Source organism: Papio anubis, chromosome 9, assembly GCF_008728515.1.
Source record: "Papio anubis isolate 15944 chromosome 9, Panubis1.0, whole genome shotgun sequence".
NCBI lineage: Eukaryota > Metazoa > Chordata > Mammalia > Primates > Cercopithecidae > Papio > Papio anubis.
Genome location: NC_044984.1, coordinates 111,031,024 through 111,047,094, shown reverse-complemented (window position 1 = coordinate 111,047,094; position 16,071 = coordinate 111,031,024). Strand labels below are relative to the sequence as shown.

Here is a 16,071-nt window from a genome sequence, read left to right as displayed (position 1 = left end):
AGACCAGAAGGACCAAGACATATCACTCTCAGAAATGTGGTGTTTATCAGCACTGCTAGAGTTTTTGGTAGGGTAGTTTATTCTTGGAATTTTTTAATTCATACTTTTTTTAATGCAACATGGGGTAGGTAAGCTTCTGATCACTGTACACCCAGTGTATCCCAAAATCGAAAGTGGTGTTGGCAGCTGGGTGTGGTGGCTCACACCTGTAATCCCAGCACTTCGGGAGGCCAAGGTGGGAGGATTGCTTGAGCCCAGAATTTGAGACCAGCCCGAGCAACATAGGGAGACCCTGTCTCTACAAATAAATAAATAAATAAAGTAGCCAGTCACGGTAGTGCATGCCTGTAGTCCCAGCTACTCAGGAGGCTGAGGCGGGAGGATGGCTTGAGCCCAAGAGGTTGAGGCTGCAGTGAGCCGTGATTGCACCAGTGCACTCCAACCTGGGCCACGGAGTGAGATCCTGTCTGGGGAGGGGAAAAAAGTGTTGGCTAAATGAGAGATCACCATTATCAGTAATTTAAGATTCCAGACTCTGTTGGTCACATCTCACTATTCTTAAGGAAGAGAGAACGAGAGCGAGAGAGAGTATTGTCCTGTCCTATGGGGATTGGGGCATTGTATTAAGTTGTACTGGGGGATGTCAAGATAGAAATGTTGAGTAAGTTACTACCTGAATAAATATTTGACCAGTTGATGCTAATTTGAATAGTAAATGTGATGACATATATTCTTGGGGTTGTTTCCCATACATTGGCTCTGTGTGTGCACACGTGCACGCGTGTGTGCGTGTGTGTGCAACAAAAGCAGTATGAAGTATGTGAGTAATATCCTAATTTTATTGACAAGAGCACTGACCTTAATGACCTTGAGTAAATTACCCTCTCCGGCTTTGGTTTCCTCATTTGTCAATTAAGGGTGATTGCTAGCGTATCTTGCAGATCCAAATTCCAATTTTTGTGACAAGCCAAAAGTCCCCCTGGCTGTTAAAGCAAGACCAGACAGAGCCCATGTCTCCCAGCGGCTGGGACCCAGGCTTTTGATTTTCACAGGGCAAATGTAGCCCAGCCATCTGGAGCCCGTTTTTCTCCGAACCAGGGCTTCCTTCCTCCTCCTCTCTTGCAGATTTTAACTGGGGCTCACCATTTTCTGCCTCTTCCTCCTCCAGTTTTAAAGAGACACCATATCCTTCTCTGCTGGGACCAACTTCCCATGTACTGCTGCCCTGCACCTGTGAAAACAGCTGCTGTGTTTTCTGTCATAAAAATAGCTGCCTTTTGGCAGAGAAGCACACAACGGTACTACATTTCTGAGCCTTAATGCAGTGCTAAATTATTTAGGTGTGCTTAACCTGAGATACACAGAGCGTCTTGGAACTCCTAAGCAGGGCTTCTACAGGCATTGCTCAGTAAAAGGCTTTCCTTTCTCTGCTTTTGTGATTACCAGGCAGAAACCTTAAAAGGTACGAACTTACAAAGAAATTAAATTGTGCCAAATTAGATTCCCAGCCCCTAGAGATAACCACTAATTAAAGTTCCGCTGGAGCGTTTTGCCTGTATTTTGTATATAAACGTGGATTTTGTATTTGTATGTAAATAAAGGTAGGACCCTGCTGTCCATATTATTTTAAAATAATTAGCTCCTGTTAGATTGATTTAATCCAATGATAGCGAATTCATTTGCAGAGCAGGCAAGCGCGCTTTCCACTTCTATCATCGTGCCTGGAAGATTGAAGCCCGGTTAGAGGTTAAAATCCTCTCATAATTGCACAGGAGTTTAGCTTTGCCTGCTTTTTCCTTGTCTGATTTTATGCAGTGGGGAAAGAAGTCTTTTTGTTCTGCACAAATAAATTATACGCATTTGCCGCGGCCGGAGTTGACCTGCATTAGGGATGCTGAAGAAACCTGTCGCGGCAGGGCATCTCTTGGCATGACTCCGACTTTCCTGAGAGAGCAGAGAGACAGATCGGGAAAACGGTCCTCCAGATCTCCTGAGCCTGTCATTTATTTTAGTGAACTGCTAAATGCAGAAATGTGAAACATAAAAAGGCTGGGGAAGGATCTGTGGACCATCTCACTGGCTACCTGGTGTTGTAAGATTATTTGAGCTCGAGGTGGTCCACATTTCCCCCAGCACCGGCTCCGCCCTGGCAAGCTGCTGGTCTACATGGTGGTTTTCGAGGGTACAAAGGACTTCAGTTTTTAAAGATGTTCCTAAATGCTCAGTGGCATCTGCAGCAGGATGTCTGGAGCTGGAATCCACTGTGCTCTCTTCCCTAGGCACGCACTGGACTCAGTTTCTCCTGGGAGGTTTCCATCTGGGCAGCACTTCAGGGCGTGCTCCTCGAGCTCCATCCGTGGCATCCATACCTGCCTGGGCTGTGCCTGCAGCCTGCTAAATGCCAACCTGGAAGCCTGAGACAGATAGGCTTGGAGCAGCTTAGCAGCCGGCTGGGCTAATTTATTTGACACAAATCAGCTCATTGACCTGATTTAGCATGGGGAGGAACTACAGAGCCGAGTCAGCTGTGATCATAAAGCCCTTTATTCTCACTGCAGCCCTTTCAGACCTCGAAGGATGGCAGTGTAGTCAAATGACACTTGCGGGTACGATTTCAAGGGAAGGAGAAGAAGACGGAGAGATGGAAAGTGGAGAGCAAGGCGGTGCGGGTGGCACAGATACCGACAATTGCTTTCTGTGCCACTTGGTGGCACCAATGCCATAGGTTTTCTGTCCTCAATGTGATCCTTGTCTAGAGATTATGGGCCCCGTGCCTGCGTGGAGCTCTCTCTCCTGAAAACAATGAAGCTGTTTCTATAGATGAGAACCATCTGGTGGTGATGACAAATCAGGACTCTTTCCCGGGTCCTGGCAATTTTGTGAACAGGGACTCAGGAAAGTAGCCCTTGTGGAAGAGGGAACTGGGCATGCTTCTGGTGCAGAGAAGACCCAAGTCTTAAATAAATACCCACAGCTACCCCCTTCTTCCTCCTGAACCCTCCGCCAACACAAAAAGTGGGACAGGCCTCTTAACCATTCATACCCAGACAAAGAAAAACATTTATGAAGCACTCGCCATGTGCCACTCTGCACGTGCAGCGTCCCATCCCCATCTTCTGAGACCGGCATTCTTCTGTGTGTGTGTGTGTGTGTGTGTGTGTGTGTGTGTGTGTGTGTGAGAGAGAGAGAGAGAGAGAATCTCACTCTGTTACCTGGCCTGAGTGCAGTGGTGCGATCTTGGTTCACTGCAGCCTCAACCTCCCAGGCTCAGGTGATCCTCCCACCTCAGCCTCCTGAGTAGCTGGGACTACAGGCACACATCATTACACCCAGCTATTTAAAAAAAAAATTTTTAGTAGAGATGGGGGTCTCGATATGTTGCTAAGATGGGGGTCTCGATATGTTGCTTAGGCTGGTCTCGAACTCCTGGGCTCAAGTGATCTGCCTGCCTCAGCCTCCCAAAATGGTGGGATTATTATAGGCATGAGCCACTGCACCCAGCCAGGTGCTCCTTTTTTTTTTTTTTTCTCTTGGAATGGAGTCCTGTCACCCAGGCTGGAGTGCAGTGGCACGATCTCTACTCACTGCAACCTCTGCCTCCCGCGTTCAAGCAATTCTCCTGTTTCAGCCTCCCAAGTAGCTGGGACTACAGGTGCACACCACTATGCCTGGCTAATTTTTGTATTTTTAGTAGAGATGGGGTTTCATCATGTTGGCCAGGCTGGTCTCGAAGTCCTGACCTCAGGTGATCTGCCCACCTTGGCCTCCCAAAGTGCTGGGATTACAGGTGTGAACCACCGTGCCCGGCCAGGAGTTCTTTTTCGTCATTTTATAGAGGAAGTCTCAGATGCTCAGGTTAATTTTAGCACAAGTTTACACCATGACATGGAGGAGCCACCTGCAAACTCCAATCTGAGTGCAAGCAGGGCCGGGGCAGCGTGTTGCCTTGGCACGTTTTGATCACCCGTTGTCGTTTCCTATGGGCAGGGGCTGTGCCTCCGTGTGTCTCTTATTTCTGGGCCCCCTGGCCTGTCTGTGAAAGGATGTAAACAGGATAAAGCATGGGGTCCTTCCAGTCCTGGTATTCTAGGATTGTGGTTGGTGGCTTCCAGGACCTGGAAGGTGTTGCTTGAAACCAGTGCTGTTTAACCAGTGGGAGATTTTACACCACCCACTTCAAGCAACGTTTGAAGACATTTTGTTGTTGTTTTTGTTTCTTTCTTTGTTTTTTTCTTTCTTCGTTTCTTTTCTTTTTTTTTTTTTAAACAAAGTTTTGCTTTGTGGCCCAGGCTGGAGTGCAGTGGCACAATCGCCGTTCACTGCAGCCTCGAACTCCTGGGCTCAAGTGATCCTCCCATGTTAGCCACCTGAGTAACTGGGACTATAGGCATGAGCCACCATGCCTGACTAATATTTAAATTTTTTTTTTTTTTTTGGAGATGGGGTCTTGCTATGTTGCCCAGGCTGGTCTCCAATCCCTGATCTCAGGTGATCCTCCTGCCTCTGCCTCCCAAGTAGCTGGGACTACAGGCCCGTGCCACCACACCTGGCAAAAACCCATGCTGTTTAACCAGAGGGAGATTTTGTCCCCAGGGATATTTGGCAATGTTTGAAGACATTTTTGATTGTCAAAAAGTTTATGTGCAGGGGTGCTACTGGCATCTGGTGGGTACAGGCCGAGGATGTTGTTCAACATCCCACAGCACCCAGGACAGCCGGCCCACAACAAAGAACTCACTGGCCCAAGTGTCAGAAGTGCTAGGGCTGAGAAACCCTGGGTTAAACTTTGTGACCCCTTGCATGGCAAGGATGCGGAATTCTGAGCCCTGAGCATTTATGCAGCATGTATTTAAAGGGTGCTTATTGTTCGCCCAGCTCTGTGTAGGTACTTGGGGAGTAGACAGTACTGGAAGATGCTTCATCCCTTCTGGAGTTTAAAATTGAGTTGCTCCAAGCCTCTGGTTCTGGACACATAGTGCCTGAGCACCCTTAGATGTTGATGCTACCATCCCTCTTAGGATAAAATACCACTTTGGACTTCCAAAGAAAATGTTTTATCCTCAACAGCATAACCACTATTTATTTGTTCGTACCTCATGCATAGAGCTACACTGATTGTAGCTTGTTTCTTTTCAAAAAGAAGTTGAGGAAATGCCACACATTAGACTCAAGGAAGAAATTTAGAATCAGACGTGCATCTGTAAGCCAGCAACACAGTTGATGCAAGTAAGCTTCCTGGCAGCAAGGGCAAAAAGGGAAGTAATCTCGCATGATAATATAAAGCATTGAAGGGATTGTATTACTGTCTCCTCAAAGGGTACAAAGTCTTGAATAAAAATTTAACGTAGGCTTCACACAGAAGATACTGCTTAGTATTTGGTAATGCGTACTATGTTCACTGAGCATATCAAAGGCAGGCATTTCTGGGTTTTGGATGGAATGATAAATTAGGAATGATATCTGTCGTCAGATGTCTGTTGGAGGTGATAAGCAATTATGCCACTACCCATTATATAGGGTTATAAATGTGAGGATAAAAGGAGTGTTACTATGTGAGTGAGGCAGGCAGAGAAGCCTTACAGAATAAAACAATATGTTTTTATTTTTATCTTTTTTTTTTTTTTTTTTTTTTTTTTTTTGAGACAGAGTCTTGCTCTGTCACCCAGGCTGGAGTGCACTGGTGTGATCATGGTTCGCTGCAGCCTCAACCTCCCAGGCTCAAGCGATCCTCCCAGCTCAGCCTCCGGAGTGTCTGGGACTACAGGTGCACATCACTATGCCTGGCTAATTTTTTGTATTTTTGTAGAGACGGGGTTTTACCATGTTGCTCAAACTGGTCTTGAACTCCTGGACTCAAGCAATCCGCCCACCTTGGCCTCCCAAAGTGTTGGGGTTACAGATACATTTTAAAATACACATATATATTTTTCTAATTGCAAATGAATACATTGCATTATAGAAAATTAGAGCAATACAAATATGAAGGAGAAAATAAAAGCTCCATAGCCTTTCTACCTGTAGGCAACGCAACCACTGTTACCCTTTGATGTGTATCTATTTTCATGCACACATGTGCTTATATATTCATATATTTAATAGAAACAAAAATTGGGATCCCATTATATTTTACCATGTTGTAACCAAATATCTCTTAAATGGGGCTTTGAAGGATGAGTTGGAGAGAAAGTGAGTTGCACACCACTGTGGACTTGGACAGCCAGAGTCAATTTCCACCAAGCATGCATGGATCATGGAGGGGGTGAAATCCCACGTTTCATTCTGCATCTCCAGGGGCCATCATTCACAGGGAGCTATGGAACCCAGCAGCCCCGGGGCTCCATTCTCTCTCTTTCTTTCTCTTTTTCACCTAACAATGTAGTGGGAATGGTTTTCCATGTTAAATAGTCTAGCATTTGATTTTTTTGTAACAGCTTTATTGAGATATAATTTACTTACCTTATAATTCACCCGTTTGAAGTGTATGAGTCAATGACTTTATTCACAGAGTTGTGCAACCGTTACCACTATCAATTTTATTGATTGATTGATTGATTGATTGAGATGGAGTTTCACTCTTGTCAGCCAGGCTGGATTGCAGTGGCACAATCTCGGCTCACTGCAACCTCCGCCTCCTGGGTTTGGGTGATTCTCCTGCCTCAGCCTCCCGAGTAGCTGGGACTACAAGCACATGCCACCACGCCTGGCTGATTTTTGTATTTATAGTGGAGACAGGGTCTTTTTAGTGGAGTCTTTTGTGTCTGGCTTCCTTCACTTAAAATGATGTTTTCAAGGTTCAATCATGTTGTAGCATGGACCAGTACTCCATTCCTTTGTATGACTGAATAGTGTATTCCATTGTGTGGCTATACCACATTTGTTAAAATATTCATCTGTTGACGGACATCTGGGTGGTTTCTGCTTTTGGCTCTCATGCATAATGAGTTTTTTCTTTTTCTTTTTCTTTTTTTTTTTTTTTTTTTTTTTTTTTTTGAGACAGAGTCTTGCTCTGTGGCCCAGGCTAGAGTGCAGTGGCGCAATCTTGGCTCACTACAACCTCTGCCTCCTGGGTTCAAGTGATCTCTTGACTCAGCCTCCCAAAGAGCTGGGATTACAGGCATGTGCCACCATGCCTGGCTAATTTTTGTATTTTTTTAGTAAAGACAGGGTTTCGCCATGTTGGCCAGGCTGGTCTTGAACTCCTGACCTCAAGTGATCTGCCCGCCTTGGCCTCCCAAAGTGCTAGAATTACAAGTATGAGCCACTGCACCAACCAATAATCCTGCTTTAAAATTCATGTCCAAGTTTTTCGTGGACATATGTTTTCAGTTTTCTTGGGCATATGAAAGAGTGGAATTGCTGGGTCAAATTCGATCAGTGTTTCCCCTTTTGAGGAACTACTAGACTGTTTGCCAAAGCAGCTATACCATTTTGCATTTCCACCCACAGTGTACAAGGATTCCAATTCCTCATCACATCCGTGCCAACACTTGTCATTGTCTGCTTTTTAAAATTATAGCCACCCTGGTGGATGTGAAGTGGGGTCTGTCGCAGGATGGTTTTGACTTGCACATCTCTGATGGCTGATGATGTTGAACATCTTTTCGTGTGCTTATTGGCCATTTGTGTATCTTCTCTGGAGAGGGATGTATCCAAATCCTTTGCCCATTTTAAAATTAGCTTTTATGTCTTTTCGTTTTTGAGTTGTTAGAATCCTTTATATATTCTAGATCAGATTTGCAAATATTTTCTCCCTTTCTGTGGTTTGTTTTTTCACTTTTTTGATGGTGTTCTTAGAAGCACAGAAGTTTAATTTTGAAGTTCAATTCGTCTAATTTTTCTTTTTTTTTTTCTTTTTTTGAGACAGAGTCTCACTCTCTCGCCCAGGCTGGAGTGCAGTGGTGTGGTCTCAGCTCACTGCAACCTCCACCTCTCAGGTTCAAGAGATTCTCCTGCCTCAGCCTCCCAAGTAGCTGGGATTACAGGTGTGCAGCACCACGCCCAGCTAATTTTTGTATTTTTAGTAAAGATGGGGTTTTGCCATGTTGGCCAGACTGGTCTTGAACTCCTGGTCTCAAGTGATTCACCTGCCTTGGCTTCTCAAAGTGCTGGGATTACAGGCGGGAGACACCGAGCCCAGCTGAATTTGTCTAATTTCTCTTTTGTTGATTGTGCTTTTGGTGTCATATCTAATACCACTTGGGGTTTTTTGTTTGTTTGTTTTTGAGATGGAGTCTCACTTTTTCACCCAGGCTGGAGTGCAGTGTCGTGATCTCGGCTCACTGCAACCTCCGCCTCCCGGGTTCAAGCAAGTCCCCTGCCTCAGCCTCCTGAGTAGCTGGGATTACAGGCACATGCCACCACGCCTGGCTAATTTTCGTATTTTTAGTAAAGATGGGGTTTTGCCTTGTTGACCAGGCTGGTTTCGAACTGGCCTCAAGTGATCTGCCTGCCTCAGCCTCTCAGAGTACTGGGATTACAGGCATGAGCCACCGCGCCCAGACTACCACTTGGTTTTTTAATGACTGAAGATATTCCTTGGAATGGATGTGCCATAAGGGGATCATTGTTTGACCCTAATTTGCATCAAGTTCTTTGTTTTAACTCCCACCCCCATGTCTTTATTCGGCTGATTATCTGGAGTTCAAGCTTAAGCCAATTGCAAATTTCATCCGATCCTTATAGCTGTTTTAAAAACATCATTGGTCGACCTTCCTCTGTTCCTCCTTCACAAATGTGTTCAGTGGTGTTCAGACCTCTGCAAAGCAATAGATGAGGTTCACAAGTCTCCAAGTAGCCAGCTTCAGGTGCCCTGTCCCTGACCTTTCATTGCCCGGGGTTGCACTAATGCAACATTGCAGGATCATGTCGCCATCTGCTGGCAAATGTGGCAAATGCAATGCCAGGAACCCTACGATTTAACCATCTGTTGCTTCTCCAAGGCAGATTGGCAAGTCTATCATTCCTTTATTTATTTTTAATTTTTAATTTTTATTTTTTTGAGATGGAGTCTCGCTTTTGTCGTCCCAGGCAGGAGTGCAATGGTGCGATCTCGGCTGACTGCAGCCTCGGCTTCCCAGCCATCGGCTGATTCTTTTCTTTCTGGCCAACTCCTGTTGCTTCGTGAGGGGTCTTCCCAACCTTTGGAGGTAGTGTCAAAATATCAAACCACTTATAAAACGGAATCTGTTTTCTACAAAGCAAGGAAGTTTATGTACTTCTTGTTCCATGGGCAACTCTTGGTGCCTGAAAAATGTCATCACTGAGTAGGAATCAATACGTTATTTCAGGTGAGGAAAGGACGATGGATACAAATAGTTTCTTGTATCATAATGTTCCTATTGTCAGCATTGTATTCGTTAAGCCTCTGATTCTCCCGAATCCAGAATTCTCTCTCGTGCATCGTTATTCCTGCCTCTCCCAGGCCTCCGGGTCGATTCACTGTCCCCGCTTGCTGATGAGAAGAGTAAGGCCCTGAAAAGACAAATGATTGACCTTTGAATGTTTTCTAGAACAGCAGCAACTTTGTATTTTTCAAGGAATGATAGGCCGGGTGCAGTGGCTCATGCCTGTAATCCCGGCACTTTGGGAGGCCAAGGTGGGCAGATCACTTGAGGTCAGGCGTTGGAGACCAGCTTGGCCAACATGGGGAAACCTTGTCTCTACTAAAAATACAAAAGTTAGCCAGGCGCGGTGGTGCACGCCTGTAATCCCAGCTACTCGGGAGGCTGAGACAGGAGAATTGTTTGAACCCGGGAGGTGGAGGTTGCAGTGAGCAGAGATCATGCCACTGCACTCCAGCCTGGGTGAAAAGAGTGAATCTCCATCTCAAAATAATAATAATAATAATAACAACAACAGTAATAATAATAATAATGGAATGATAGACTAGCCAGGGAGTGAAATCATTAGTACCCAGGATACTATCTTATGCTCGGGAAATATTTTAGTAAGTATTTGGTGAATGAATCAAAAAGATCAATCATTCTGTATGCTGACTTTTTTGGATTGCTTATTTTGAGACAGGTTCTCATTCCATTGCCCAGGCTGGAGTGCAGTGGCGCGATCACAGCTCACTACAGCCTCAACCTCCCAAGGTTCAAGTGATCCTCCTGCCTCAGCCCCCCTGGTAGCTGGGACTACAGGCATGCACCACCATGCCCAGCTAATATTTGTATTTTTAGCAGAGACGGGATTTCGCCATGTTGGCCAGGCTGGTCTCAAACTCCTGGGTTTAAACAATCTCCCCTCCTCGGCCTCCCAAAGTGCTGGGATCACAGGCGTGAGCCACTGTGCCCAACCTTGACTTTCGACCCACTTTTCTTTTTACCTCAACCAGCTGCTTTACCCTGCCCTAAATGCCTCCGTCGTTTCAATAAATATTTGTAACGCTGTTCAGGGAGAGCACGTGTTTATAACTTTTCTTTCAGTCTTTAACAAAAGGCACAAAAATGTGATTTTCTAAAATGTACGGAAAAACGTGTACACAAATATTTACAACAGCACTATTCCAGTAGCCACAAGGTAGAAATAGCCCAAATGTTCATCAGCGAAGGAATATTTAAACAAAATGTGGTCTACCCATGCAGTGGAATATTATTCAGCCATAAACAAAATGTGGTTTACCCATACAGTGGAATATTACTCAGCCACAAAAAGGAAGGAAGTGCTGATCCATGCTACAACATGGATGAACCTTGACAGCCTGATGCTAAATCCTAAACAAGAAGCTAGTCACAAAGGCCACATTGTCTATGATTCCACGCATGTGAAATGGCACATCAGAATATAGGCACATCTGTAGAGATAGAAAGTAGATTAGGGGTTGCCTGGGGCTGAAGGGACTGGGGGAAATGGGGAGCGATGGCTAATGGATATGGGATTTCTTTCAGGGAGGTAATGAAAATGTTCTAGAGTTGATGTGAGAATGGCTGTGCAACTCTGAATATACTAAGAAGTATACGAAGATGGCCAGGTGCAGTGGCTCATGCCTGTCATCCCAGCAGTTTGGGAGGATGAGGTGGGAGGATCACTTGAGCCCAGGAGTTTGAGACCAGCCTGGGCAGCATAGTGAGACCCCAGCTCTTCAAAAAAAAAAAAGAAAAAGAAAAAGAAAAGGAAAGAAATATACTAAGAATACACTTGTATGTGTGGCATGGGAGAATGGCATCTGGCACAGAGAGCTCAGTAGGCTCGGCCAGAGAGACCTGGGCTTCCATCCAACTCTGCCCCTTACACGTGGCATAATTTTACACCAATTCTAAATACTTCTGAAGCACGGTATTCTTATTTGTGAAATTGGCAAGATGCATCATAATGCCCTCCCCACAGGTTTATTGGGGAGATTAAAAAGATAACATATGTAGGCTGGGTGTGGTGGCTCATATCTGTAATCCCAGCACTTTGGGAGCCCGAGGAGGGCAGATCACTTGAGGTCAGGTGTTTGAGACCAGCCTGGCCAACATGACAAAACCCTGTTTCTCCTAAAAATACAAAAAAATTAGCTGGGAGTGTTGGTGCATGCCTGTAGTCTCAGCTACTGGGGAGGCTGAGGCATGATAATTGCTTGAACCTGGGAGGCAGAGGTTGCAGTAAGCCGAGATCATGCCACTGCACTCCAGCCTGGGCAACAGAGCGAGACTCTGTCTTTAAGAAAAATAAAAAAAAAAGATGATATATGTAAAGTTTTTTGCTCACACTGTGTACAACTTTGTTTCAGTTTCTCTTCTAACCCGAGAAACTATGATTTGGTAACCCTCAGACTAGCAAAAACGCTTTCTACTGAGTCCTTTTGCTCCCAGAATATTCTAGTGGGCAGTGTGGCTGAGTGAGCTCGAAAATATAGTGGGGTTTGAACTAAGCTAAAATCCCTATTTAGATGTCCTCTGTAAGTTAGATTCCACACAAGCCCATTCTGTCCTGCACTGCAAGATCCTAATCCTGCACATGCCATTCATGAATCAGTGGGACACACACACTAGCCTGGAACTAATTCCGGGAGGGCTGTGGCTGCCGTGGCTGTAGGGAGGGTGTCTCTCTCCTCTCTATCTGGTTGTCCCCAACCCTGCCTTCACCAACTCATTCTTGAAGGCCCCGATTTGCGGAGGGGCCTTATTGCGGGGGTGTCTCTGGGGGTATACCACCTGAGGGTTTTTTTAAAAAAAAAAGGGTTTTTACTGCACCCTTTGAAAGGAATTTCTCCTGGATGAATGAGGTTTCTTCAACCTACTCCATATAAACAATGCATCAGATAAAAGTTTGCCTTCAGATAAGGATATGCTAAGGAAGATGGGGGAGAAGGTAAGGGGTATCTAGAAATGTCTCTGCCAACCCTGAAGCGACAAGTCACATTGGTCTTGCCTTCAGACATCCCAGGACCCAGATTAAATTAATTACATCCTGGCCCCTGACCCCTGGACTCTCACTCCCCAGTCCTAGGCATCCAGGTGACCATGGGCTGCATCCATGGAGAACTGAAGGCTCTTCCTTGAACCACCCGGAAGTCAGGGCTCAAAAAAGGGGAACGAATTCCCCAACATGGAATCTCCAAATGGGGTAGTGGCGGCTGGAGAAGGGAAAATGTTTTGTATAAACTGCAACAGAAGGCTGACCTTGCAATCCTTAGGAAAATGGAGTAAAATGAGAGAAAGATTCTACTGGGTTTTGTTTTGTTTTGAGACGGAGTCTCACTCTGTTGCCAGGCTGGAGTGCAGTGGTGTGATCTTGGCTCACTGTAACCTCTGACTCCCTGGTTCAAGTGATTTTCCTGCCTCAGCCTCCCAAGTAGCTGGGATTACAGACGCGTGCCACCACGCCCAGCTAACTTTTGTATTTTTAGTAGAGATAGAGTTTCACCATGTTGGCCAGGCTGGTCTTGAACTCCTGACCTCAGGTGATCCACCTGCCTTGGCCTCCCAAAGTGCTGGGATTACAGGTGTGAGCCACTGCGCTTGGCCTCTATTGGGTTTTGACATTGTCAAATTATCTTTTATACTGAGAGATTAAATTCAAAGTCCCTTTCCTTGAATAACCTTTCTACTGGGCCGGGCATGGTGGCTCAAGCCTATGATCTTAACACTTTGGGAGGCCGAGATGGGAGGATTGCTTGAGGCCAGGAGTTCATGATAGGCCTGATTGACATAGAGCGGCCCCATCTTTATCTAAAGAAACAAAATCCTTTCTACCGACCAGAGATACTTCTTTGGAGACCTTCGTTTGGGGCCTAGACCTAATAACAGTAATGACACCATGGGAGAAGAGCTGTCCAATCAGCAACTGGGAATGGGGTAGTTTGGCCTGCAGAGCGGGAAGATCATAGACAGATGCGAACAGACCGCTGAATGCAGAGGTCTGCAAACTGTTTTCGTAAAAGGCCAGACAGTAAAAATATTTCCAGCTTTCTAGGCCTTATACTTTCTCTTGCCGTCACTTAACCCTGCTGTTTTAGCTTGAGAATAGCCAGAAACAATATGTAAACCAATGAGCATGGCTGTATTCCAATAAAACTTTATTTACAAAGACAGGTCAAGGGCTGGATTCAGCCCTTGGGCCATAGTTTGCCAACCCCTGGCTTAGCAGACCAGCCTCCATTGCTCAAACTCCTTTCCCTGTGTTGTTCTTTATTTTAGAGTCTAAGTGCTAGAAAAGCTGGAATCTTCTTCTAAATGCTCCCAGGCAGGGTGCGGAAAAACCATCAAAGGCCACCTTCAGAGAAGGACCTTGACCAAGTAGAAGCAAAAGGAATTTGGATTTCTATCTGTACAACAGATGCTCAGAAATGACGACTGTACGCTCTTCCCATTGTCCCTCAATGGAAGGCTGGGTGTTTTAATTAGCTAATGTTGGCAAATTGCTTTGAAGAAAATTGTAAAATGTTTCATGCTACAAGTGCCAAGAGTCTTAATTGGCTTTCCTTAAAGATACCACCTGGAAATGTGATATTGTGTTGCTTGAGGTCCAAGCGTGCAAGAATAACCTGCAGATGAAAAACCAGTTTTTAAGCAAACATCACCGAATAAATGGATCTCTGCATCGACGTCACATTTTCTTCTTCCCGCTGAATCTGATTCCCGGCAGCTGGGGTATGAAACCCCACACATGGAGATTGTGGTGGTGGTGGTGGTTGTTTTTTTCTGCGAGAGCCTGGTGACGCAGGGGCATGAAACAAATTAACCCATCTATTTGTTGCCGCCACAGTTGCCTTTAGGATTTTTAGCCTGTGCACAGGAGGCCCGGCTCCGGCGTGTCAAGGTTACAGAGAAGAGGAGGCTGGCAGCCACTCAATCATACAGCAGGGCTGGCTCTCAGACACCCCGGTCGGGGAGAGATGCGTGCATGCTCTGTCGCTCTTAACAGCTGGATAATGAATTTGCACTCCAACACTCTTGTTTCTTGTGGTGGCAGCCACGACAGCAGCAGCATCTGATCTGTGTCACTGTCAGAAGCAAGTGAGATGTAGTTAATACGGACCTTAGCCACTGAGATGCATTGATTTGGAATCTCCGGCCTCTGACAAAGTCCCCGCTAAGTTGGCGGGGCCAGGCCCTGTGTGAGAGGAGGTGGCAGGGTTTAGGGGAGTCAGGGGTCAGGATTCCTCAGTCTTGGCACTAGTGACATTTGGGGCTGGGTGACTCTTTGTGGTGGAGGCTGTCCTGGGCACTGCAGGACGTTCAGCAGCATCCCTGGTCTCTACCCTCTAGATGCCGGTAGGAGCCAGCATCCCCAGCTGTGACAACCCCAAACGTCTCCAGACATGGTCCAGTCCCCAGTGTCCTCTGGGGGGCACAGTCGCCACTAGTTGAGAGCCACCGGCTTAGGGTTAGAAGCAGGGCTCGGAGTTCCTTTTGTCAAGGACACACCTGGAGCAGGGACCTCATAGAAAGTCGGCTCCAAGGTGACTCTTGATTCCTCTCTGCCTCGCTCCCTCGACTAGTCCCTCAGCAAATCCCGGAGGCTATAGCCTGGATGGCACGTCACACTCTTTTTCTTTTTCTTTTCTTTTCTTTTTTTTTTTTTTTTTTTTGAGACAGAGTCTTGCTCTGTCATCCAGGCTGGAATGCAGTGGCATGATCTTGGCTCTCTGCAACCTCTACCTCCCGGGTTCAAGTGATTCTCCTGCCTCAGCCTCCTGAGCAGCTGGGATCACAGGCATGTGCCACCACACCCAGCTAATTTTTGTATTTTTAGTAGAGACAGGGTTTCACCCTATTGGCCAGGCTGGTCTCAAACTCCTGACCTCAAGTGATCCGCCCTCCTTGGCTTCCCAAAGTGCTGGGATTACAGGTGTGAGCCACCGTGCCTGGCCCTGGATGGCACATTCTGATCCAAACCACACCTTACCACCCTGGGGCTCCTCCTCCCCTTCCGGCCCCTACATTTCTTGCCTAGGTGACCCAGCATCCTCCCACCTGGTCCCCAGCTCCTCTCGGCTCCTCCTAGGCTGTTCTTGCAGCAGCCAAAGGAACCCTTTGGAAGCTTAAGTGAGAGCATCTCCAGCCCTGCTGGGACCCCCAGGCTCCATCACACTTAGGCTGAAACCCCCAGATCTCTCCCTTGAGGCGTGCACGCTCCCACCTGCAGTGAGGGCGCCTCCTCCAACCCCATCCCCTCTGCCTGAGACCCTCCACCCACAGGCATCCTTCACCTGCTCTGGGGCCTTGCTCAACTGTCCCTCACCGGAGGCCTTCCCTGACCCCTGCCTTGAGGAACAGTCCTCTTTCTTCCCTAGCCCAGGGGTTATCAGTCTGGGCACCAGTGATATTTAGGACTGGATAATTCTTTGTTACGGGGGCTGCCCTGTGCATTGAAGGGTGTTTAGCAGCACCCCTGGCCCCTACATGCCAGCACTTCCCTCCCCAAATTATGACAACCAAAAGTATCTCTAGACGTTTCGAGATGTTCCCTGGGGGGCAACATTGCCTGATTGAAAACCATTGCTCTATTCCTCCTGCTTTTGTTTCCCTCACAGCACTCTCTGATATCCTGATATCCTCCCGGTTTGCTTGCTTGCTTGTCTTGCTCCTTGGAATGCAAGCTTTGTGAAAGCAGGGACTTAGGTTTGATTATTGCTCTGTC

At 46.5% G+C, this 16,071-nt stretch overlaps 1 protein-coding gene across 1 annotated transcript in view; it reads left to right on the top strand.

Annotated features, from left to right (window-relative positions):
* C9H12orf49 (chromosome 9 C12orf49 homolog) overlaps positions 1-14,978 on the top strand; it is a 41,481-nt gene extending 26,503 nt beyond the window's left edge. The window contains exon 5 of the mRNA XM_009181783.4: positions 13,626-14,978. Within this exon, the coding sequence (XP_009180047.1) occupies positions 13,626-13,661 (36 nt within the window). The 3' untranslated portion in view covers positions 13,662-14,978. The remainder of the gene's footprint in view (positions 1-13,625) is intronic.
* Positions 14,979-16,071: the final 1,093 nt, after the last annotated feature.